The 22,919-nt window shown below is 44.8% G+C and overlaps 3 protein-coding genes across 3 annotated transcripts; 2 read left to right on the forward strand and 1 right to left on the reverse strand.

Moving 5' to 3' along the window:
* Nucleotides 1–2,221: 2,221 nt before the first annotated feature.
* Nucleotides 2,222–8,462, reverse strand: pus10 (pseudouridine synthase 10). Its single transcript, XM_079159716.1, has 18 exons — nucleotides 8,368–8,462; nucleotides 7,491–7,625; nucleotides 7,062–7,388; nucleotides 6,886–6,972; nucleotides 6,600–6,634; nucleotides 6,396–6,510; nucleotides 6,202–6,263; nucleotides 5,880–5,925; nucleotides 5,725–5,789; nucleotides 5,558–5,643; nucleotides 5,319–5,444; nucleotides 5,178–5,234; nucleotides 5,016–5,092; nucleotides 4,559–4,614; nucleotides 4,339–4,456; nucleotides 3,998–4,140; nucleotides 3,272–3,371; nucleotides 2,222–3,160 (listed from the first exon to the last, which is right to left on the reverse strand). The coding sequence occupies exons 2-18, from the start codon at nucleotides 7,614–7,616 to the stop codon at nucleotides 3,122–3,124; spliced, it is 1,665 nt and encodes a 554-aa protein (XP_079015842.1). The 5' UTR covers nucleotides 7,617–7,625; nucleotides 8,368–8,462; the 3' UTR covers nucleotides 2,222–3,121.
* A 253-nt stretch (nucleotides 8,463–8,715) lies between these two features.
* cct4 (chaperonin containing TCP1, subunit 4 (delta)) lies at nucleotides 8,716–13,843 on the forward strand. The gene is made up of 13 exons (XM_079159815.1): nucleotides 8,716–9,008; nucleotides 9,908–9,960; nucleotides 10,055–10,144; nucleotides 10,281–10,389; nucleotides 10,742–11,006; nucleotides 11,109–11,241; nucleotides 11,576–11,715; nucleotides 11,811–11,907; nucleotides 12,204–12,314; nucleotides 12,429–12,559; nucleotides 12,958–13,192; nucleotides 13,444–13,557; nucleotides 13,678–13,843. The coding sequence occupies exons 1-13, from the start codon at nucleotides 8,891–8,893 to the stop codon at nucleotides 13,690–13,692; spliced, it is 1,611 nt and encodes a 536-aa protein (XP_079015941.1). The 5' UTR covers nucleotides 8,716–8,890; the 3' UTR covers nucleotides 13,693–13,843.
* Nucleotides 13,844–15,163: 1,320 nt separating this feature from the next.
* Nucleotides 15,164–22,015, forward strand: fam161a (FAM161 centrosomal protein A; the record flags this gene model as incomplete). The annotated part of the gene is made up of 7 exons (XM_079159896.1): nucleotides 15,164–15,298; nucleotides 17,453–17,724; nucleotides 18,755–19,960; nucleotides 20,216–20,383; nucleotides 20,466–20,565; nucleotides 21,111–21,250; nucleotides 21,763–22,015. The coding sequence occupies 7 exons, from the start codon at nucleotides 15,164–15,166 to the stop codon at nucleotides 22,013–22,015; spliced, it is 2,274 nt and encodes a 757-aa protein (XP_079016022.1).
* Nucleotides 22,016–22,919: the final 904 nt, after the last annotated feature.

Genomic DNA, 22,919 nt, shown 5'->3' on the forward strand with positions numbered 1-22,919 from the left:
TAGCTTAGCTTAGCTTAGCAGAACAGACTGACAGCAGGGGGGGGACAGCTAGCATGGCTGTCAAAAGTTAAGAAAACTACATCAAACCAACTCTGATTAAATAACACCGTAGATCTGAACTAAAATAGGTTTAATTCAACCGTGCGACAGCCTCAGAAAGGCTAAATAACATCAACACGAGGCTGCTGTTTCATAATCCTAGAATACATTTATTCAGATATGTTTTGAACTCATGAACGAGGATCAGGGGAGGCAGCTCCCCTCCTCTCCTCTCCCCTCCCCTCCTCTCCTCTCGTCATTCGAACACAAGTGAACAGAAATGAAACTTGCTTCAGTGTGAGTGTTTGTGAATTTGGAAAGATCGTAGGATTTCCTCAAAACAGGAACAGAAGAAAATACTATATACGACCAGACCAGACTAGATAGAGGTCTTGATGGATCCACTTCGGTTCCTGGTGTTGGAGACCCGACCTTGGACCCCAGTGGGGGGGGTGGGGGGGGGGGGGGGGGGGGCGGGGGGGGGGGGGGGCGGGGGCGTGTTCCAAGTATATTTAGTCTAATCGGGTCAGTCCAGGTCCTGGTGCACAGTGGAGGAAACTAAGTTGTTGCCTGTTGGATTCGGTCCCCACAGGTCTGACATGATGGACCCGGGAGCCTTTAGACCAGACTACTGAGTGAGTCCCGCCCTCTAGTGGTCTGAGAGAACACCTTCAGACATCCCAACATGATGAACTCACTGTGTAGATAAAAACTAAATAAATGTGACGTTTATATTTTTTGGGGGGTTGCGTATCGACACTTTCACCAAAAACACGCCAAATGGAATTTGTTTGTGGAGAGTTCTGCCCACTTCAACCTGCTGTTCTCAGTCGAGACTCTTCAGGGTTCCTGCAGCACATCCGGAGACTTCGGAGGAAGAACTTCCAGGTCTTAAACAGCTGTTTGCAGTTGCTAAAGATTTATTTTTTTTGGTGGTGGGGGGGGGAATCATTGTTTTCTTGAAGTTCATGCGCACACGTGACGAGAGGAAGGAAACTTATCGAAAGTCTCGTGACATTTATGGCGACTTGTGTGGGAACCCTGACGACACACACACACACACACACACACACACACACACACACACACACACACACACACACACACACACACACACACACATTCATTCCTTCATATTCACACGCAGATACAAGACTGTTGTTACACGATAGATCCGAGCGAAGAAACATTTACTTTATCACACTAACGGAAACGAGGCTTCCAGCTCCAGATGCAGGGCTTCTGTCCTGTCAGTATTATGAGATTTATTTACACACACACACACACACGTTTTTAAACCTGAACTGAGGGTTTCAATACATCACTAATCATGTCACAGATCACGAGAAAACTGAGCCGTGAGACACTCATGTATGAAGACTGTGAGGACTGCCAGAAGAGAAGTCGAGTCGCCCCAAACTTCTTGATGTAAATATGCAATGCCTTCTCTTTTTTTTTGGGTCATTTCGTGGCATCTTGACAGACATAAACATGTTTTTTTTTTATTTTCTTGTGTGACTGTACTTCCAGCTTGCTGATGAGAATAGTGACCGAAAAAAATACAACAAACGAAAAACATTTATAAAGGAGGAAAAAAAAAATTAAAGACTGTCGAAGACTGGACCCTTCCATTGAAGTTCTTATTTGTTTTTCTTTCTCGGGTCGATGCACCGACTCGACTCGGTCCCCAACATGATGGACTGGTGACTTAGTGAGGACTGTACCTGTGGAGTCTGCACCGTCACTTCTGTTTCACCGTCTTTAAAAAGAAAAAATACTAAAAAGTGGGACCATGGAGGACTTTTCTTTTCTTTTTGCAGTGCTGGTTTCATCAGGTTGTTCCAATCCCATCATCCTTTGCTCCTTGTACCCCCCCCCCCCCCCCCCTCCCTTTGTACCATAGTACTTGTTTTATTTATGTTGGTCATTCTAGGCAGTGTTACCTTGTATGTCGTTAAAAAAGGCACCTCTTGAAAGTCGCTGAAGGATGATGATGATGATGATGATGATGATGATGATGGATGCATTAACTGAAGTCTCTTTTTATTCTTTTTTTTTTTGATCGTTTGCTTGTTTGTTTTCTTACCAAAACATTAGGGCAAGAACCCAGTAGTGGACTTGCGTTGCCGTGGTAGTATTTATTTTGAATTAAATTAAAAGAAATACATTTCAGGGTTTCTGCTGTCGGGACTCTTTTATTTCAAAAAAAAAAACTCTTTTTCTGCCTCTCAGAGGGAAAATGAACCTCGTGGTTTATTTGTTCAGAAGATGAAGTCAACAGAAGATTCAAGGAAAACAAAAAAAGATTGAAGGTCAACGAACAAAAATGAGTTTTTAACCAACAAACAACCTGCATGCACTTCGCTTTAGAGCGTCAACATGATGCCTGAACTGTGACGCCACACAGATTATTTTCAACACCTTGCTTTGAGGAATACGAACGTTGACATGAACAAAAGGAAAGTCGTTATCTTGTTGACTGACTAATGTGTGTGACTCGTCTCCATGCAAACTGTAGGGGAACATTTTTAACTTTAAAAAATAAAATATCTTGAAGTTGTAAAAAATATCAAATTAAAGCCTCTGCAAATATTTCACAATATCGGCCACGAAGCGGCCACTGTACAGAGAATTAACACTTCTGATTTAGACCTTTTCCTCTGGTGCCACCATGCTAACACCTAGCCACCATGCTAGATAAACCCCAAAATATATTTATTCTTTCATTTCCCCCCCATCAGGTTTGGTTTGTGAGCACTGAAATCTCACAGGAAGCTGATAAAAGGCCAGCTCAAGCTGAGACTCTGAGATGTCCCAATAAGGCCACCGTACAGAGAACAAACCCTTTTGATTTATGACCTCCTATAATAACAACAGACCAGTAGAGAGGGTTATGTGTCTATGTGATACAACTGAAGATAAAGTCGAGGGGAGTTTTGATCCAAAAACACAAACAGACTTCACGAAGCAGCCGGCTTCATGTTTTCAGTCTCAGACGCTCTGAACCTGAACCTGAACCCCAACACAAGATCCAGTCCTGCTGAGGTCCTGGAGGCCGGCGGCAGCGAGGTGAAGGAAGCGCTCACTCCGGTATGGACGGAGGCCAGTCCACGTCCACAGACTGAGGGAGGAAAACACACAGACACACAGCTCACATTATATATTTATACTGTATATATATGAAGTTGCACTTTTTTCTCCATCCTAATACGTGAAGGAGTGAGACCCTCACCTCCACGTCGAGCTCCAGGATGTCCGTGTCGGTCTGCAGCAGCACACCCAGGTTGGGTTTGGTGCGACCGAAGTCTCCGTGGACGAACTCCTTGATGTAGCTGTAGGAGCGACGTTCAGGAGCAACGTGTTGACGAGCAATCAGTACGAGTACAAATGAGTGTTTTTACATTTTCATGCTGACTCAAGTACAAACATTAGCGTTCTCAAAATGTACTCAAAAGTACTCGTTATGCAGAGTGGCCCATTTCAGATTAACATATTAAAACACTGGATCATAATTAACGTAGCAGCTGGTGAAGGCGACGCTCGTTTGAAGTACTTTTTGTACTGCTGGGTAGCTTGTGAGTTTCATCAGTAAAGTATTATCTCAATATATAATATTACATCATAATTTATTTTTGGTATTTTGTATTATGAATGAACTATTTAGTAACTAAAGTTACAAAAATAAATGTGAAGTCAAAAGTACAGTATTTCCCCCTTAATTAAAGTAGAGTAGAAATATGAATTAAAGTACAAGTACCTCAAAATTGTACTTAAAATAGTTTTGGTGCGAGTTTTCTGGTGTTGTAGATGACGTCTACCGTCTCCAATACATCAAGCGGGACAGAAGTGTCTTCACCAGTTTGTTATTGTTGATTTACTTTTGTCTTGTTAGAGACACAGACTCAGATCCAAAGCTTCACAGCCTGATTACAGAACGCTCTACTATTCGTGAGGATACGTCCCGGCCTGCGTCTTCAGCTCCAGGTAAAAGTGATGAGAGTCCAGGAAGCGCGTGTTCATCCGGTGGACGACTCGCTGACGGACCGCCAGCGCCCGCCGGTGCAGAACCCTCAGAGGGGTCTTCTGGTCCAGAGTCAGATCCTGATGTGGGGGGGGGGGATCAACAGCAACAGCCAGACTGTTTACCAGACTACAAAGACGGTTACTTTATTCCTCGCAGCATCACGGTTACCATTCAAACTCAAATTTAGGAAAACGCACCAGTTTAAAAAGAGGAATCTGATTTAGGTTTCCACAGATATCTTTAGATATCTTTAAATATATCACGGCTACACAGACCTTGATGTCGTCGATGAAGGCGATGTCGTCGCTCTGAATGGGTTTCTGGGTCCAGACGAGCGCCGTGTACGACTTGGTTTTGTCCTCCTCTCCCTCCTTCATGCGACTCATGGCCTCCCTGCAGTTCAACACAGCGGTCAGCCGTCTTCTACGTTCATTCATCGTGAAGATATCCAACAACAACGCGGTTGGTGCAGTTTATCATTTCCTATTTTCTCACCTGGACACAATCTGCAGGTCTCTCACCCGGATCTTGTCTGAAGACTCGTTGATGGTCTATAAATAAGAAATAAAACGAGGTTAGTGGTCGTAAAAGGAGCATGAGAGGACGTGAACACTGTGTGTGTGTGTGTGTGTAGCTCTGTCAGTATAAACAGCCAACACGTCATACCAGAGTCAAATATCTCAAATACTACTGAGAAAACCTTTTACTATAACTCTACCTTCATCTTTTTAGACTTCAATATCAAAATCAATCACCGACGGACCATGCTCATAGGTTTGGTCTTTTGTTTTTAAATATATTTTTATATATATATATATTCAGTTTTTAGTTTTGAGAATTGATGTTTCTGCTTCTTGTTGCCTTGAGGATCAGCGTGAAGGTTTAATGTTTTATATGAAGAGTGTCTGTGATGATGAGGAGGAGGTTTAGGGAGTGAGTTGATGAAGACGACCTCCTGCAGCTGCTTCATCTCCACTTTGCTCAGTCTGGATCTGTGAGGATTCAGCAGCTCCATCGCAAACGGACGACCTGCCGGTTGAACCAAAACAAAAAATTAAATTAAAAAAACACACAAAAAAAATTAAATCTTCACACTTAAGGTGCAGGAAAATACCGTTTCCAAGAGTCCTGACGTCCACGTCCTCGCGGCCAGACGAGGAGAAATTAAATCCTGCAACAGAAGAAAGAGGAGGAGATCGTCAGGCTCTCCGTCTGCGGCCACGACCGTCGGTCCGACGGCTCGCGTGGAACTCACCGTCGGCTCTGAAGGACGACAGGACGGGCGCCGCGATCAGCTCCTCCACCGACGACTCCATCCTCCTCTCTCCGTCGATCACCCACGGCGTCTGAGGCAGACTGCGGCTGAACTTGTTGTACCTCCCTGTGCAACCACGAGCAACGGATCATGACGGGAAGAAACGACCCACTTTTTGGTCCTGAATTTAAACAACAAAATTGAAAAAGAGGTTTCTTTATTTGTGCGTCCTAACACACCTGCGATAAAGATGGACAGGTGGAGACACTGGACGTCCTGAGCGCTGCAACTGCTGGTCGGCTGCGCTGGTGGACAAGCGTAATGTCTGAAAAATAAGATCAGCAATTATCATTTTTAAAACTTCTTTTTTAGAAAAATGTGAATGAGCTGTGAAGGCGATGCTTACTTTAGGAAGACGGCGTCAGATATCTTCTCCAGAGCTTTGACCACCGCCATCCTGGTGAACACCGACTGCACACACAGAGAAATATAAACATGCACAATGTTCCTTCAGTGCGCCTGAGGAGCGATAAAGCTGTTACTGAGCATCTCCTTCCTCACCTGTTTGTTCCTGGTGGGTCTGAAGCAGTCGGCACACGTCGACGCTCTGTGGACAGAGAAACAGCACACGGTCATCTATGACGTTCATCGAGGCCGTTACTGTTAAAAAGGTGACGATCCGTAACCTCATTATATAAATCTGCTTTTAGTTATGTATGTTTTTGTGTTGTTCCTCACTGTGATGTCATCTCTTTTGCTCATATTGCTTTAATTGTAAAGTGCCGTTGAGTACCTTTTTAAAGCGCTATAAAATTAAAATGTATTATTATTATTATTATCTAAAGTCAGAAAGGTAACATCTTCACAGATATTAGGGACTCACAGGAAGTGACAGTCAGAGTCCGTCTCTTGGTGAGTGAACTCCACACTGACCTCGAACAAACTCTGAAATAACAAAAAGAAAGAAAAGAAAAGTTATACGTCAAAGGGAGAAATTAAAGGAAACGTAATTCTGAGAAACAATTACAAATGTAAATAAAAATTCAAACTTATGAAGGTAAGTTTGAAAGCAGTTACCCTGATAACCACCGCAACGCCCCCCAGCTCCTTGGCCACCAGGCCCTGCATGATCCACTTGAAGGCCTCCTTCACCTGGACGGCGTCGTCCTTGTCGACCGCCATGCTCTTCTCTCTGAGTGAGCAAACGAGAGACGACCGGGACTTGAGATTGTGCGGTTCCGCGTGACGCAGATGACGCGGATATGATCAAAATGTGTTTACCTCAATTCCTTCTTCACGTGAAGCCAGCAGGAGTGCTGCAGGATTTAAACAAATAAAACACTCATCAACAGGCACAATAAAGACTTTATAAACGTGGCAGCAACTAAACTTTAAAGATGTATTTTCCTGTTTGTCAAAAAATCCCAAAAGACCAAAACCAACAGTGAACGTTTCTACTAACAAGTACTGTTTGTGTATCAAAGCCTGAGATCTCTTCTTCCTCTGAGCCATAGACCTCCATTAAACATACATCCACACACACACACACACACACACACGCACTGACCTCGCGGACGCACAGCTGAGCAGGCAGAGACACCGACAGCACCACGGTGTCAAACTCGTACTTTTCTGCCTTGACTCTCTCCGCTATCTGTGAACACGGAACAAAAAACATTCAGCTCATCTGCACCATAATACCTTCTGTCACCACGCTGTCTTACAACACACACAAACACACACCTTTACAGCCTGAGTCGAGCCACAGAGGTCCTGTAGGATCCCCAAACACGCCACACACACACTCGACTCTTCTTCCTTCAGTTTGACCGCAGCAGCAGCAGCAGCAGCAGCAGCAGCAGCAGCAGCAGCAGCAGCAGCAGCAGCAGCCGCGTCTTCCTCCGTCCCAATGGGCTCCAGTTTCACCCTTTTATTCGGTGGTTCTCCGGGTGGTTCTGACACTGCTGCATCATGGGATTTGCTGTTTTCTTCTGTAGAATCGGCTGCTGATTCCTGGGATTTGCTGTTCTCCGTGTTGCTGATGAACGCTTGAAGTTCCTTGAGTGTATCCTGGTGAAAGAAAGGACACACGGTATGATGGGTAGCTGAGTAACTGGCATCAGGAGGGAGTGTTTAAAACGTGTGTAGCTGAATACAGAAGGCGAGTCTCACCTGTGGGGGTTTTCTGTAGGCAGCCTGGACGCTGACGCAGCAGAACCTGAGGACGCAGCGAGCACAGCAGCCGGATGACAGCAGCTTCTGGACGATGGGTTTGTCCTTCTCCTTCAGCGGCAGCATGACTCCAGGCTGCAGGAGGAGCAGCGACGTTCGTGAGGAATTAAGAGATCTTCTCATTATCTTTGTTTTGAATTTAACCATGGGGTTATTTCATATAGAGTATTTATTCATTAAGTCACCAGAAGACTATATCCAGATACATGAAGTCATTGAGGTATGAAATGACCCATATCTGGAAGGTTTTGGACATGTCGCCTAGCTCTGCTTCAGCTGTATTAACTATTTCTAATGTGAAGTGTGAAGAAGAGCTTTGCTATAACAACATGTTGCCTGTTTGATTCCAGCTTGTTATTAGCTGCATTATTGTGAAACAGGAAGCTGTTCCTATTTAAATCTGCTTCCATATGAATGGTGATTTATTTGTCTGATCTTTGTCTCTTTCTTCCTTTTCATACGTCAGTCTGGTTGAACTATTGTGCAGCGTTTTGTTCTCCATGTGCTAAACATAATAATTCATATAAAAATAGAATCTATTTGTAAAAAGAGGACTTTATACAACCTAAAAGCATGAACGACCATTCACAAATGTATAGTCTGTACACACACCAGTGAAGTTGTGTTGTTGTTAGGAGATCCATAACTTCTGAACGACAGTGTGCATGATGCAGCTGGATAATCAGAATCTGCCCAAGAGGCTCAAAACAACCTACAGCATGACTCCAGACTATGCTAAGCTAACGTGGCTAACACTGCGAAGAGAGGACGAGAACGCAAACAGTCGATAATAAATAAATAGTCGAAATAAACCTACCGGACACAGAGGTGTTGAATTAATGAAGATATAACGTAACAAAAACAAAACAGAGGTTCAGTTACTTGTTAACACGTTTCATCCAAAAAAAATGCTTCTGCAGACACAACAGGCAAAGCTAATCAAACCCAGATCAGCGTTTATCAACGCAATGAGAAATGTTCAGCTTTATGAACAAAGCGGAGCCCACAACCAATCAGTCTTTAATAATTTAGCACATAATGTATAATATTGACAAAAAAAATAAGTATTTTAAATTAAAATCAGCGTGAACGATTTCTCTCACATCGGTAGTTGATGCCTAATGTCTGAATACGTCATATCCGGACCGTTTGACAGCCGGGTCCTTTCTTCCTCCCGCTACGCAGCAGCCATTCACTCTAGAAGTTTCTGACCAGCACCGGGTGGAGATACTTTTCATCTGAGTCCATCCAAAGCCGAACCGCGGTATTTCAGCTCCGGGACCGCATCAGTCCTGTTCTGAAGACGTCCCTTAACATTTTCCATCGATTCTCGAGTCAAGATGCCCGAAATGAAGGCGTCATCGAGACTATCTAACATGGGTAGAAACAAAGGAGGGGCGTATGTGGACCGCGACAAGCCGGCCCAGATTCGGTTCAGTAACATCTCTGCTGCTAAAGGTAGGTTAAATATTTACAGGCAATTTAAAAACCGCTAATATCTCAACTGAAAACCGCACCTCTCAGCCCAGTATCATGGCTGTGTGCACCGTTATTCACAGCCTGGTCCCACATCTAATGCAGAAAAGGGCCATTTTAACAGTCCGTGATAAAACTACACACCACAGACTACAAAACCAGAGTTAGACTTATTCATTAATTAAAAAATAGGCCTTTTTTTTCCTATTCGGCGTATGTGACATGCACCAGAAACCACCAAGTCTACTGAAACTGCGATGCTTCCTTAAAGCTTCATCACTGAACAGCATGCAGCACGAGACGACGTCTCTCTGCAAGATGCTCATGACTCGACACAATCTCAGCTTCAGCATGCTCCGTGGCCCTTCTTCTTCTTCTTCTTCTTCTTTTAGCTCAGTGGCCCTTAGTGCTGCATGCTATATATGGGCAGATGCTGAATGCAAAGGGCCGAGTAATAAAATGTCTCAACTAAAAGCTGAAGCAAGTATTCTCCATATTTGTAGTATTATCATCAGTTCGCTCAACAGACAATAATCACGCAGAGACAGAAGATAAATGTACATGCAGTTAGAATATAGCGTCACAGTGACGTTTATAACGGTACAGACGGAACAAGTTAAAACACGGCTACACTATAAACTAACACATCACAATAAATACACAACCGTCACTTTCAAATAGCTAGCTCACTATGAGGAAATCCTTTATATTTGGGGGGGAAAGACTCAGAATGGCTTCAAATTAGTTTCATAAACCTCCTACTGAAAGCCAAATCTGATTAAATCCAGAATATCACTTGTCCAGCGGGTATGAGAGGGCGGCATCGCTGATGTGCAGGCATTTTTCACCGCATTGACCCATCCCCTGCCTTGTTTTGACAGCTGTTGCCGATGCCATCAGAACCAGCCTGGGGCCTAAAGGCATGGACAAGATGGTGAGTGATCAGACTCTTTTTTGGCTTTGTGCTAACTTCACCCAGCTCTCCCGCGTCACACGCATGATTCTAAAGCAGGCGCCGTTTGTTTCAGATCCAGGATGAGAAAGGTGACGTGACCATCACCAACGATGGCGCCACCATCCTGAAGCAGATGCAGGTGCTCCACCCTGCAGCCAAAATGGTACGAGTAACGGCATTATTTTGAGTTTCGTTAACCCATATCCCCATATGATTTACTGTGGTTTAAGATGAACTCATTTGAGTTGTTTTTCCCCAACCTGGATTGAAATGTGTGCGTGTGTGCGCGCCTTCTTCAGCTGGTGGAACTATCCAAAGCCCAGGACATCGAGGCTGGAGACGGCACCACCTCTGTGGTGGTGATCGCTGGAGCGCTGCTGGACGCCTGCTCCAAGCTGCTGCAGAGAGGTGAGAGCTGCAGGGCAATAACAGACACTAAATTAACAGGAAGTTAATAACTGTTCAACAGGACGTGAGAGGAAGAACTCGCTTGTTGTTTCCATCAATGGATTTAAGAGTTGTGCCTCATCCTGTGGCTAGTTCATATTTCTTTATTTTATAAAAGGCCAGAAAACTGAATCCCAATTTCACGGAGCTCAAATTGACGTCTTTTACTTGTGTTGTTCCACCAGCAGTCTAAAACCCTCACAACCAAAGCGAGCATTTGTCTTTCCTGCGTGATAAATGACTCGTTTAGTTTTCTGCAGCTTGTGTGTCGTTAAATGGTCCCATCACTAATTGTTAACGTCCCGTCGGTCAGGTATCCACCCCACCACCATCTCCGAGTCCTTCCAGAAGGCGGTGGAGAAAGGCGTGGAGGTGCTGACGGGCATGAGCCGGCCGGTGCAGCTGAGCGACCGCGAGACGCTGCTCAACAGCGCCACCACGTCGCTGTGCTCCAAGGTGGTGTCGCAGTACTCCAGCCTGCTGGCGCCCATGAGCGTGGACGCCGTCATGCGCGTCATCGACCCGGCGACCGCCACGGGCGTCGACCTGCACGACATCAAAGTCATCAAGAAGCTCGGGTGAGTGACGATTTATATCTCGTGAAATGTCAGAGGGATTTCAGATCCACTCCCGCCAAGTACTGATCAGGATTTCCCTCCTTATGTCCTCTGTGTTTTCAGAGGGACCATCGATGACTGTGAGTTGGTGGACGGTCTGGTGCTGACGCAGAGAGTTGCCAACAGCAGCGTGTCCCGTGTGGAGAAGGCCAAGATCGGCCTCATCCAGTTCTGCCTGTCTCCTCCCAAAACCGACGTGAGTTCTCAGAGGAAAGATGGCCGCTTTTCTGCTGGCCTTTTTAGGCAAATGTGTCTCGGTTGCATCTTTTTATGTTTTTGTGAACTTAGTTCCGCTGTAACAAAACCATCGCACAATGACATCACGACATGTTTCCACTGAAAGATGAGCGTAGAATAACGAGCTCTCTGCACACTTTGGATGTTCTGGATCAAAGCGATCAAAGCCATCCTAAAACATATTATGTTAAAAGCTTCCATTAGAGAAGCATTCCCAGTTCTTTTTTTTTTAAACTGCTGTCATGGTCCTTTTCCTCTCCTGACCTGCTGTGTTGTGTTGTTTTGTCTTTCAGATGGACAACCAGATCGTGGTGTCGGACTACGCCCAGATGGACCGCGTGCTGCGTGAGGAGCGCGCTTACATCCTCAACATGGTGAAGCAGATCAAGAAGGCTGGCTGCAACGTGCTGCTCATCCAGAAGTCCATCCTCAGGTACAAAGAGAATAAGATGCTGGTATCAACGTGCTGTCAGCCTCCACATGGGCGGTAAACGTGCTTCGTACTAATGACCAGCTGTCTGCTCACAGAGACGCTCTGAGCGACCTCGCCCTGCACTTCCTCAACAAAATGAAGATCATGGTGGTGAAGGAGATCGAGAGAGAGGACATCGAGTTCATCTGTAAGGTGAGCGTCGTTTATCGTGGACGTGAAGACGCTTCATCGGCTTCTTCTATTCATCTCGGTATTAGGGGTAGATTAATATTTAAAGATAAACCAGTAAAAGAAAAAGGGAGAATATATTTCTTTAGTCAAGACCATAGTTGCATAAACTATTCTTTCTATTTTTCATGAACCGTCTTCAGTTTAAATGACCTTTTAGATTTTTGCTGTCTCTTCATTATATTTTTTGTACCGTTTTAGCTCCTGCGTGTAAAGATAATAAGCGATTGTATGACAGTGAAGTCTCTCCTCCCCTCCAGACTCTTGGCATCAAGCCCATCGCCCACATCGACCACTTCCTTCCGGAGATGCTCGGCACAGCGGAGCTGGCTGAGGAGGTCAGCCTGGACGGCTCCGGCAAACTGGTCAAGGTAGGACGTCCTGCACGAGCTGATTTCAGAGCGGTTTTCTCAGATCGTTGGAACACGAGAGGTGGAATGTCCGGACTTCTCCTCTAAATGTGTTTTGGTGTCGCTCCTCCTTAGATCACGGGCTGCGCCAACCCCGGGAAGACGGTGAGCATCGTGGTTCGAGGCTCCAACAAGCTGCTGATCGAGGAGGCGGAGCGCTCCATCCATGATGCGCTGTGTGTCATCCGCTGCCTGGTCAAGAAGAGGTCGGTCATTTTTCTAATGCAGCGAGAGTTCAGGCACAGACTCCCTCTTACAAAGGCGCTCCTGCATCTGTTCATCCTGCAGGAGCGTAAGAAACAGAGGAACAGCACTTTGGAAAGCTCGCCAGTATTTCACTCCTGGTTGTTGTCGCCGCAACTTGGCCGGGGAGCATTCACACATTTATATATTAGTAATTATAACGTTATTAAAGTTAATTTCTAAGTTATGGTGACATCGCTGAAAGGTCAAGAAACGTCAAACTTATTTGTACCAGAAAAAGAAAACAAATGATTTCCCAAACTGTCCGATGTAAACATGAGTTTATAGGACTTCCTGCTTTGGTATAATTACTGATTTCTTTTCATTAACCTCTCCACCCTCCTCCTCCTCCTCCCCTCAGGGCTCTGATAGCCGGCGGCGGCGCTCCAGAGATCGAGCTGGCCGTGCGTCTTGCCGAGTACTCCCGCACTCTTGCGGGCATGGAGGCGTACTGCGTGCGGGCGTACGCCGACGCCCTGGAGGTGATCCCCTCGACGCTGGCCGAGAACGCCGGCCTGAACCCCATCTCCACCGTGACGGAGCTCCGCAACAGGCACGCTCAGGGAGACAAGATGGCCGGCATAAACGTCCGCAAGGTCTGCTCTCCTTCTCCCCCGTTCGTTACATGTAGTGAGGATTACAGAGGCGGAGCTTTAGTGCCGGAACAATAAGTCCGTCAGTCGTTTAATATTCGATGGTTGGTTTGTTCATCGTAGGACATTTAATATCCTCACCACACACTTTCCAACAGGCTGTTCATCCTCTTGTCATTTCTACGTTTTCCTTTGCTGCATCAAGACAGATGTGTCTGACCGCTTTACTGTGTGTGTGTGTGTGTGTGTGACAGGGAGGAATCTCCAACATCCTGGAGGAGCTGGTGGTGCAGCCGTTACTGGTTTCCATCAGCGCTCTGACCCTTTCCACAGAGACGGTCCGCAGCATCCTCAAGATCGACGACATTGTAAGATTTAACGTCACAAACTGTAGATGGAATAGTTACAATGTATTTACAGCTGCTCTGACACTATATTCATGTTGAATCTGAGTGAAGTCTGAAGTAAGAATCTGTTTTTCTTTGCAGGTGAACACCCGATAAAGAGACTTGTCTGTCCAGTGAGTTTTGTCCACTAAGCCTGCTCGTACTGCGAGGGATCAAAGGACTCTGTCGACCGTTGTTCAGATTTCCGCTGTAGTTGTTACGTTGCATCGTTAAATTAAAAAAGGCTTCTTTTTTTGTTGACACTCCAGCTGTTGCCTGTGTGATTCTTTTGCATTGCAATGAGGTAAACCTCTGGGTCGTGGCCCAGTACTAGTGTGTTAATAGTATCCAAGTATATTAGGACTTTGTTACGTCTTAATGTTGGTTAGAGGATTTTGGTTTTCTGCCCTATAAATCTGAAAAAATGATTCCATAGAAGTTGTTTGTTTTTTTTACACGCTTTTACAAAGCTTTGCATTTAGCAAGAAAGACATTCCTTGTTTATTCTTCTTTTAGACCATTCACTGAAGTTATATTACTTGTTGATTAATTAATTTGCCAACAAGGCAGTATGATCATGACATCACAGATCGTTGAGAGTAAAAAAGACACAAGAAAAAAGTAAAGTTATGTAATTTTTGTTTGAGCCAGGAATGCCATATTTACATAATTCACAAAACAAAATGTCTCAAAGTCTGAGTTTAACAAAAAATGGAATGGTAAGTTGTATTATTAATGATCTGTAGTCTTAATATTAAATTGTGAAGTTTCACAAATATGAACAATTATTCAGCAGTCTCTAAATCCATACATTTCTATGTTGTTGTACTCTACACCACATTTCAGAAGTACAACTTGTACTTTTTACTGCACTACGTTTGTTCAGCTTTAGTTACATTCCAGTGTGCAGTGTTCCTCCCTTTCCTGTGCAGTGAAAACCACGTTATCTCCTCAATATTTGTGATAAACTGAAGGACCAGTATTCCTGAATAAATGTCAAATGTTTTCCTACTTAAGATAATCATAATCAGCTTTATTGGCCATGTATGTGTACGCATACAAGGAATTTGACTCCGTTTTTTACTTTGCTCTCAACGTACATACACAAGTTTACAAAATAAAATAAAGACACAAAATATATGTAATTATATAAATAAATCATATTAATAAATGAATATAATAGAATTAGCTTCTTCACAAATGTTCGGATTACTTCGTTCACCACTAGATGATTAGACTATCGTTAATTTGTTAGATTAAGATGCTTTTATTTTGTATTTAACTCATCCTCTACTCATCACGCTCCGTCGTCACTTCCTGTCCCATCCAATCTCCGCTCCGTTGATCAAAACAATTATAAATAAGTAAATAATAAAACAGTAAATATTAACTAAGTAAAAAATCCACAATAACTAAAATATAATAAAGTATTAACTTCCTGTCACGCTCCGTCGTCACTTCCTCCCAACCAATCTCCGCTCCGTTGCTAAGGAACCAACCTGCTGCCTGGATAACCGACGCTCAGCACGTGGACGGCGACTTACCGACTCCTCTCTAAAATACCGTATATTGAATACGTTAAATCAACATGGCGAACCCGCACCGGACAAACGTGCTGGTGACGTCGTGTCTGAGGACGCCGGTAGACCCTCACACCAGAGCCCCGTTAGCGTCCTACGAGAGGCCGAGAGGTCACGGGATCAACCGGGACCACGAGAAGGAGGTAACGGGAAGGTGTAACCAACCGTTTGTTTGTTTAAATCTTTGCGCTACTGTTTAGACAGTTAATGTATTATTATTATATTTCATTGTATATATTGTGCTTTTTTATACTCAATATTTTTTACTCTGTTACTTTGATTGCTTATCTGTATCATAATGCTGCTGTAGCGAACAAATGTCCCCTTACGGGATTAATAAAGTGTCTGTCTGTCTGTGTCTCTCTCTCTGTCTCTCTGTGTCTCTCTGTCTGTCTCTCTCTGTCTCTCTGTCTGTCTCTCTCTGTCTCTCTGTCTGTCTCTGTCTGTCTCTCTCTCTCTCTCTCTCTCTCTCTCTGTCTCTCTGTCTGTCTCTCTGTCTATCTATCTAAGTACATTTACTCAAGTACCGCACTTAAGCACATTTTTGAGGTACTTGTACTTAATTTGAGTTCCCATTTTATGCTACTTTATATTTCTAAGTTGACAGAGAGTCAGGGAAAATATTGAAATATATGTTTTTACTTTACTATAATGTTAAATTGATTTAACACATATTTACTGTTTACATAAATATGATATTTTAATATGATATGATTCATTACTGTTCTACTAATCTAGCCACTAATACACAAAGTATATTAAAACACAATTAAAATGCTTAATAAAAAAATAATATGTTATTGTATGGTAGTCTATATTACAACACTTTGATAGGAACCGTTCTGCATAATGAGTACTTTTACTTTTGATACTTTGAGTACATTATGCTGATAATACTTCTCTGAATAACATTTTGGATTCAGGACTTTTACTTGTATCCTAGTGAAGTACTTTTAGTCTTTGTCTGAGTACTTGTTCCACCGCTGGTAGTAGTCGTGGTGTGAATACACTTCGACTGCTACAACCTCAGCTTTTAGTTTAAAACGTCTTCAACACGTCTCCTTTGACCTCTTACAAATGAGCCTGAACTAAGAGAGGTCTAATTAAACGTCTGGTAACTTAAAATACAACAATAATAACATCATCATTTAAATACTTCCTTACTGGTGTACTGCGTGTACTTCTAAAGTGCTAAACCAAAGTAATTGAATCCCATTGTCTTCTAAAACAACAGTAAAGAGAACAACACCTTGTTCATTATTATGCAAAAAAAAAAGCATTTTAAACTCTGCAACCAGAAACAAAAGATTAGAATTATGCTTCCAAACACCTCAAAGAGTATTAAAGTAGTTTATTTGAACTTGATCCTAAACATTACTGATGCTGTCAACCAGAGATTAAAGATCACAAAGATCCACTTTGTCTGAACAAAGTGACAAAGTTTAAAAAGTGTTTCATTGTTTCATTGATTCATTTATTCCAAGAGCTTTCAGGCCGTTCACTCCAGTTCTAATATTTAGTTTCATATATATTTATACAAACATAACAATGACATAATCATGTTATAGTAACAAACCTAAACATTCAAGAGGAAAATTAATAAAAGCAACATTTGATAGTTATTTAAATCACAGTACTGCCTCTCGTCCTGACTTAATAAAGTTGTAATACTTCATATCTTTCCAGCGTACTTGTCTTAGTTTTTCGAGAGAAACAGGTCTTTGTCCAGTCAACAGGTCGGGGACAGTTCCAGGTCAGTCCATGTGTTGGAAGGGATCAGACCTGTGTATAATGTGTTGTCCTGACTATTTTTAGACCTCCGTCGTGATTAGATTATGCTCTGTTCGGTTCATAATCCCAAACACTTGATTATCTGTCGGGCATCCGCGCTGCTGTCCTCCCGTGCAGCGGGGCCCTCAGCGAGGATAAACACCTCCTGACAATCAATCTGAGGATCAACCGAGCCAGACAGCTGATGCACGGTGTGTGTCGGTTGAGCTCAGTCATGGTGAGCTGCCCTTTGTGCTGCTCCACCATATGGCCCTCGTCGCTGTTGTTTAATAGGCTTAGTCCTGGAGGAGCCTGAGAGCCGCTGAGCAGGGCTGCGCTGCTCCAGGAGGCCTGCTGGTTAATAGCAATGTCCTGGAAGCCTCAGGCTCCATCTCATATCATGCTATATAAATAATATAATGTTTTATTGGTTTCCCACTGAGGTCTCCATTTGTCGTTTGCTTAAGATTCACAGACTGCCACTAGTGAAGGCAAATGAGCTTAATGTGACGTTTAACCCTTTTCAGCTGGAGTACGAGGACTCGGGCTCTGACTTCTGCGATGAGATCTTTGTGGAGAGGGGCGGTCCTCGCGTGACGACGGACTACAGAGCACCAGCAGACCGCCTCGACCTGAGCGAGATCTTCTTCTCCAACGAGGAGTACTACAGCAAGCTGGAGGAGCTGAAGAAGGCCCACCTCCGCACCATGGCGGAGCTGGAGAGCATGTATCGGCGGAAGCTGCAGCTCAAGGCCATGGAGCCTCTGGACATGACGGTGCTGGAGACCGGCGGGCACAGGTGGGTGGCTTACGGTCTAAGAGTGAGTCAGAGTTAACAGTGTCGAGCTTCTCATGTGAGGATGTCTGTGTCTCTGCTGTTTTATGGCTTTAACACAGAGAGTTTCTCTTTACAACTGATCTAAGACAAAAAGACGTGTGTGTGAATCCTTGATCTTACTCTAGAGAGGCTCTAACATCTGTTCACCCAAATCACAATAAACACCAAACACACTCATTCACTCTCTGTGGTATTCAGACTGTATATAGTTCTGTTTTGTGTATCCTGGATTTTGAGATATCTGGAACGTCTGCCTGCCGCAATAACGGAGGTCAGTGGTCGTTGGTCTGTGCTGCTTGAAGCTTTGAAAATGGCATTTAAAAAACAAACAACGGCAGCGTGTCTGAAATAATGTCCCCGTTACTTTGAAAGTCAAATAAAACACACAGCTGTGGAATGCTTCGTGCTGCACAAAGTAAATCTCTTTGATGGATATCTCTACACCTTAAAACATATACAGTGTGTATTGCAACATTTTCTTGCTATCAGTAGGTGAGAAATGTGTAATGTGGGTGAACTGATCCTTTAAATCTTCAGCTCTGCTGAGTGTCTGACTGTGGCTCTATTTCAAACTATCACTTTGATTCATTAAATTCTGTGCTCTATGTTAAGTTGTACAAGTGTATTTAAAGCGGAAATTATAAATCAATTAGTGGATGAACAGAAGCTGTCTCTACATTATGATAATTGATGTTTGAGTTGACTTTTCTTTGCAAAATGTTCAGCATTTGCCGGTTTCAGCTTCGTCAATGTGAGGATATGCTGCTTTAATATCTTTAAACTTTATATCATTTAATATCAGCTTTGGTGAGTTGGACAAAATAAGTAATTTGAATAATGTCACTTTGGGCTATGAGAAATAGTGAGGGCCATTATTTAATATTCATATAACATGTTATAGACAACATGCGTGATGGTGAGTCTGTGCATTAGGTGCTTTGTCATATTAACAGTCATTGATGTTTTCTGTCAGGCTCCCATGGTCAGACAGCGGCCCGGCAGCTTCACGCCGTTTGAAGAAGTCGCAGTCTGCTATTGAACTCAGGAGATGCTCCGGACAGTCGGACTCTTCAGACGAAGATGAAGACGCCATCAACGATGTGGACAACGATCTTCTTTTTTCCCCTAAAGAGCACATCAGGAACATGTGGCGCGACTTTAAGCTGTCCCCTCACGATCACCACATGTCGTTGTCCTCGGTGCGCAGCCTGCCTGCAGACCAGAGGATGCAGCAAAAGGGAAAAGGGAGGAAGAGGCGGGAGCAGGAAGATGGAGAGCAGGAGCTTTGGAAACACAGACTGACCATCCCCAAACCTTTCCAGATGATGCTGCGCGAGGCGGAGAGGCAAAAGCGCCGCACAAAGACGCGCGTAGAGATCGAACAGGAGAACGCGGAGCTGCGACGGCAGCTGGAAGAGCTGACCGAGTGCCAGAAGAAGTTCCGCGCCAGCCCCGTGCCGGCTCACGTTCACCTCCCGCTCTATGAGGAGCTGCAGGAGCGCAAAGAGGAACGGCGGCGAACGAGAGAGCGAGAAGATCAGCATCCTCGATCCAGCCAGAAGCCCTTCAGCTTCCTGGAGCGGGAGCGGCTGAAGAAGGAGCAGAAGCAGCTGCATCCCCAACAGCCGTCCGGCCAGGAGAAGGTCAGACCCTTCAAGGCCAAGCCCGTGCCCAAGGCGGTGTACGCAGCGGCGACAGGGGAGCAGATGAAGGAGGAGCAGCTGTATCGCTCCATCAAGATACAGATGAGAGCGCAGGAGATGCTCCACAACGCCTCGATGCCTCCCAGCATGCTCGCACGGCGACTCGGCGACCGCAAGAAGACCAACGACGACGGCGCTGCGGCCGAAAGGGACGACAACTTCTCCCACAGGCCCCACATTAACACGGAGGTGCCCGACTTCAACGCCAGTTACCGACGCTTCCAGAGACACCTGGAGAAACAAAAAGACGTGAAGCCCACGACCGCATGCGAACCCTTTGAGTTGAGGACGTCGCGCATCCCTTCGCACCGCGAGCGCATCCTGGCCGACATCGAGAAGGAGCAGAGCAGCCCTCGGATGGAGCGCTGGCCGTACGTCAGCCCCGGGCCGTCTCGGAGGGCGAACTCAAGTCGGGGTTCGTCCCTCTCCGGCAGCCTGGAGGTCCTGCCGACCAAAGTCACAGACGCCAGCAAGAAGCGCGAGGAGGCCGTGAGGTACCACTGTAGCACTCCAAAGGCTCCCACCATTGAGATAGAGACAGCCTCAGGACTCAAATGTCCTGTTTAGACTGAGTGTTTGAAATCCCTACAGGATGAAATCTTGTGGAACTCCTTTTTCCCAACAACCCCACACACCCTCCAAAACTGTTTATCCAACCCCAGTAGCACTGTCCACCCCTCCATCCCTCTGAAGTCCCCATCCCAACCAAAACCTTCCTACATCTGTGATCAGACTGTCTCCCTGAGTAGAAAGGTGCTGGAGCAGAGGAAGAAGGCTGATGAGGAGGAGGAGCTGTGGCAGGAAAGGCAGAAGCAGAGGGAGAAGAAGCTGCAGAGGGTGGTGTTGAAACGTGCCGAGGCCAACGACCCCCACCTGGCCCTCTCACAGACACACCCGAACAAACTCAAAGAGTTCAGGTACCGACGTGGCTACCGCGTCAGCCGTGCTGCGCCGCTGTCGAATGAAATGCGACGATCCACAATCTTGTGTCCTCTGCAGGAAACAAGAGCTTCAGCGCAAGAAGGAGTACCGGCAGGAGATTAAAGAGATGCAACAGAGGGTGAAGGGGAGGCCGCTGCTGCTGGAGCAGGTTGCACAGGTGAGCGCCGACCTCGGCTTTAAATCAGACCGCACGAGCGACCGCGTGACCAGTCTGCTGTCCTCCGTATCCTCCAGATTTCTGTGTGGATACCTACTCATTTAAAGGCACCGACACAGTGTCATGACAGCTGATTGGGTGCCTTCACAAACAGGACTATGTGGTAGAACAGGGGCTCTCCATCTCGTGTAACTTAAGGCCCATTTATGATTGTTAAAAAGGGCCAACTGCCCAAATAAAGGAGAACAAAATAAACTGTGCTGTAAGTATGTGTTATGCTGTCAGCTGTAATGACAACAGTGAATATTCTGCTTTCCCTCACCATCACTGCCTGACATTATGACTCCAGACTTAATATATTCAGGCTCTCATTTCCTCATCAAACTGATCCATCGTGTGTCACCGCATCCCAGCGTGAGATAGCTAACGGTGCCGAAACACGTTCGTCTCTACCCGATGAAGTGCTCAGACCGCCGTGGTAAGATTCCTAAAAGCTTTGATTGGCAGCTCATTGTTGACGCTGACTCTCTGAACTTTGACGACAGCGGAACGCCAAGCAGGCAGCGGAGAAGCGCTACACAGACGCCCTGCACGGGTGTGATCTGACTGAAGAGTTCATCAGCAGCAAGGCGGCGGAATCGGGAGCCGCACGCAAGACGTCCACGTCCAGCGACAACAGACACAGGTGAGCCTGTGAACACGACACCAAGGAAAGAAATTCCCAACGTGGGGATAGACGTCACACGCCTGGGAGGGACTACAGGAATGAATGTCAGAAATAAGCTCATGGTTTCAGGTTTTCAAGTTAATTATTGTCATATGCACAACAAGGAAAATCTTGGATCCACAGCTGCCTCCAACAGTTCTTATGAATATGTATAAAAAGAAGGAAATAATGAGAATTCTAAGACATCAAATGAAGTGAAAGTACCAAATAAAACATATAAGATAATTCTACAGTAGTGGCAGAATGATTCATAAACTGTAATCATAATGTAGCTCACGGCTTTATTAGACCCAGTTCTTGTTCATTGGCGGTAAATTGTTGTTTTATTGGTTGTAAAGCTAGTTTTCTTTTGCTATTTTGAAAATAACCAGACAGACAATAGTTTGTGTGCTTACTGTGAATAAGACCACAAACACACAACACTAACTCTACTGACTCACAGCTGATTTGGTTCCTTGTTTGTTTGTTAGTGACCCAGAGGAACCGGACATGGGGTACAAACCCGTCCACTACAGAAAAGTCTTCCTGGACGACGGAGACGTGGAGGCGACTCTGGACCAACGGGACGGAGGGAGCCGCAGAGCGCCACTGAGCCACCGCGATGGAGACGACGACGACGGCGGCGGCCGCTGCTCAGAGGAGAGCTGCCACTACTCGGACGATCATGAGAACTATTCAGACGACAGCGAGCACGACGCCAGACGGCAGGAAGCCGGGGAGTGATGTCACCATGTTTAAAAAACCATCACGTGAGGAAGAACACTGAAGAGGAAGCTCCTTATCCCCTAAAATGATCAGATGTTATATTTGATAGTAAATGTTGTGCTCACAAGAATAGAACATGTGACATCTGTAACCCGAGGTTCACATCAAACACTGAATGCAGTTCTTTTGTTTTTGCTCCACTGTGGGATTTTCTGAGGGCACAATAAAATGGACGGGTTTCACACACTAGAAAGGGATTTGGAATGCAGCCATTTTTGACTTCATATCCATACCAAATAGTAACTCTACACAGACTGTTTAGGCATAATATACGGTTTTAGCAGTCAGTGTACAAAACAATTAACATACTTTACCATCTTACACTAACACTAACAAAACATTGGAGGACGTTCAAGCTGAAACTTTGTCACTGAAAGTTTTAATATCTGTAACTACAGTTTATCTTACCACCATTAACAAGGCATCCATGTATTTGCAGAGTTATAGATTTGTTAGAACGTAATCTACGAGCTATTATCCTGTAGATTAAAATGTTTTAATATTATTTGTAGAACTTAATGAATCTGAAAACCTTTCACGGACCTCCGAGCAGAGAGCCTCTACCTCCACAGGATCACTGGATTAAACTAGACGACAGTAAATACAACACACACATTAATGCAGCAGTGATATTAATCCATAAAACATCAGATATTACAGTAAAACGCGGACAGGGAAGATTTTACTGCATAATACTTATACATACTTTTACTTCAGTGATGTTTTGAATGCATATCTTTTACTGTTAGTGGAGTATTTTCAGTGTGTTGTTTGTACTTTTACTTCTTCCACCGCCGTCTGAGACTCACTGCACTGAACCGAAGCAGCTAAATGGAATTTGTCCGTCGTGAATTTGATTATT

The sequence above is a fragment of the Pholis gunnellus genome (genome assembly GCF_910591455.1).
Source record: "Pholis gunnellus genome assembly, chromosome: 5".
Lineage (NCBI taxonomy): Eukaryota > Metazoa > Chordata > Actinopteri > Perciformes > Pholidae > Pholis > Pholis gunnellus.

What these genes read in the sequence shown, in the direction of transcription:
- pus10 (XM_079159716.1), bottom strand. Translation starts at nt 7,616, where the DNA reads ATGCTGCCGCTGAAGGAGAAGGACAAACCCATCGTCCAGAAGCTGCTG. An exon ending in CCTACAGAAAACCCCCACAG is followed by an intron (nt 7,389 to 7,490) that starts GTGAGACTCGCC and finishes TTCTTTCACCAG; the next exon opens with GATACACTCAAGGAACTTCA. An exon ending in CTCAGCTGTGCGTCCGCGAG is followed by an intron (nt 6,635 to 6,885) that starts GTCAGTGCGTGT and finishes TAAATCCTGCAG; the next exon opens with CACTCCTGCTGGCTTCACGT.
- cct4 (XM_079159815.1), top strand. Translation starts at nt 8,891, where the DNA reads ATGCCCGAAATGAAGGCGTCATCGAGACTATCTAACATGGGTAGAAAC. An exon ending in TAACATCTCTGCTGCTAAAG is followed by an intron (nt 9,009 to 9,907) that starts GTAGGTTAAATA and finishes TTGTTTTGACAG; the next exon opens with CTGTTGCCGATGCCATCAGA. An exon ending in CGCTGCCTGGTCAAGAAGAG is followed by an intron (nt 12,560 to 12,957) that starts GTCGGTCATTTT and finishes TCCTCCCCTCAG; the next exon opens with GGCTCTGATAGCCGGCGGCG.